Raw genomic sequence first — 2,148 nt, 5'->3', positions numbered from 1 at the left:
TGCTGTGTTTCCATTGCAAATGTGCGCAAAACTTTGTCAATATTCGGTTAATGTCGTAAAAACACAGTTTCCAACTGCTGTGTTTCCATTAAGTAAGAAATGCTATTAAAGTCATATGTGAATACGCTTGTTCTCGCGATAAGTCATTACAAACATGGAGGCAATGGATGTAAACACATAGCATGTTGCTACCACAGCACTAGCGTTCATCATCAGCCATCAGAGGAGATGTCGGTGTCTTATCGAGGCTTTCGAGTGACAAGCCCCTTGTACTTGGGAGCGGCTACGTATGCTGTGTTTTTGGGAAAATTTAGTCTGTGTGTTTAATACTTTCTTTTACTACTTCGATGATTTTCACTACTACTTTTACTTCCTGTTATCTTCTTCTTCTTCGTCTTTTTCGCCAGTAGAAACAGCCGGTTGTTGATCACGTGACTCCCATGATGTGGAAAAAGTGTTTCCCATTGCAGTTTTGCGAAATACAGTATATTAATTTTGATATGGCCGAAAAACCACCTCATCCTAGCGCAAAAACATTTTGTCAAAAATTTTAATTTTTTTCAAAATTGACGTGTTTCCATTGAGTAAATTTACCTTCGAAATTCTAATTTGCGCATTTTCATGGTCAATGGAAACGCAGCTTATGAGTGGGTCCTTGTGGTGTGGTTTGTCAGGTATTTGTTGGGACACATCTGAGTCTGGMTGTAATAGAAAATCGATTGCGTACATTTGAATGTTGTAGCATTTCTAACTTGTTTATAGTTTTCAAAAGTTCCATATTTTTTAAATTCTTATTTGCTCTGAAATTAACCCTGTACTGACCCTGTTGTTCTTCCTCTGCAGCGCCCCAGTGCTCGTGTWGCAGCTAACATGCTGCATCTCAGCATCTGGGGACGGAGGGCTTTGGCCAATCAGGAGAGAGCTGGCATGAGGAACCTAGCAGACTGGCTGCTACACCAGTCTGCTGTAGTTCTCCTGAAAGGCTCTCGAGGACCCAGTGGAAATCGGGTGGAAGCCCAGCTTCAAAAGTGCTTTTTGTCCAACTTGGAGCTGGAGGACCTGCGTACAGCTGTAGGCTTTCTCCTTTTTGGGCGAGAACAGCTCCACACCTGTGTCCTGTCTTCAAACATTCACTCAAACACAGAAGTCATGAGTGCTCCGTAGTAATACATTACGAGTGTAAAGTAAAATATCTATCATCATCAAGTATCTGCTGTGCATTTGTTGTTTGAACTAATTATTGACTTCTTAAGTGAACAGAAGGAAAATAGTTTGTCATACACTCTGTGTATGTAATGATCGGTTTGAGACGTTTTTGTGAATTATTAGATGGTATCTACACTTTGTTTTCTTTGTGTAATTCTTCCCAAAATGTGTGACTAATGTCTGCAACCAGGGAAGGAAAGAAAGACTAAGGAAAATTCAAAACAGAGGACAGTAAAAAAAAAAATCAATAATTTCTGTGTTGCAAGAGAATTAACTTCATCGGTCTGCAGTTTGCTGATCAATAAGCAACATTTATAACTTTTAACATCCACTAAGCTGATGTTCAGCAGCAGCTTGAGCTGRGATGAAAAGAAAACTACCATCAAATATTGTGATATAAAAGTATGTACTGCCTAGCACTAATTTTAACTGAAAACACACTACTGCACCTCTACTGTGTAGGATGATGTAATATGTAGTGATAATTGACCCTTACAGCTTTTTGACTGTCTCTGTAAAAGGATATATCCCTGTCTTCYTGTATTCTGTGTACTTATTGAATTCTAAATAGTATTCTGTTGTATTTAGGATCATTCAGATTAGTGGATGACTTCCCTTTCGCACTTTGTCCTCCTATGCCAGGGCTATTCAACTAAACTGCTCAGGGGGGCACGGGCACTCAAAGCCAACCACTCAGGGATTGGACATCTGGCCCATGAGCTGTCATACAGTACTACCTGATAAATGTAGGGGAAACTGCATTATTTAAAAAACTATATATATATAATATATATCTTTTAAATTGATTTTGTTGCAATGAATCTTAAAATAGTTACAATTGATTTAAAATATATTTTTATATTAAATTAAGTAATATAATAATATATTAGGGGTGCAACAATACATGTATCGAACAGTGCTGTATCGAACAATACAGATTTT

At 38.1% G+C, this 2,148-nt stretch overlaps 1 protein-coding gene across 1 annotated transcript in view; it reads left to right on the top strand.

The window, feature by feature from the left end:
* The window catches only part of pink1 (PTEN induced kinase 1), a 13,443-nt gene extending 11,705 nt beyond the window's left edge, over positions 1 to 1,738 (top strand). Inside the window, exon 8 of the mRNA XM_014024409.1 lies at positions 844 to 1,738. Coding sequence (XP_013879863.1) covers positions 844 to 1,164 — 321 coding nt within the window. The 3' untranslated portion in view covers positions 1,165 to 1,738. The remainder of the gene's footprint in view (positions 1 to 843) is intronic.
* Positions 1,739 to 2,148: the final 410 nt, after the last annotated feature.

Source organism: Austrofundulus limnaeus, unplaced genomic scaffold (genome assembly GCF_001266775.1).
Source record: "Austrofundulus limnaeus strain Quisiro unplaced genomic scaffold, Austrofundulus_limnaeus-1.0 Scaffold421, whole genome shotgun sequence".
Lineage (NCBI taxonomy): Eukaryota > Metazoa > Chordata > Actinopteri > Cyprinodontiformes > Rivulidae > Austrofundulus > Austrofundulus limnaeus.
The sequence above is the reverse complement of the archived record's forward strand: the minus strand, read 5'-3'. Positions and strand labels throughout refer to the sequence as shown.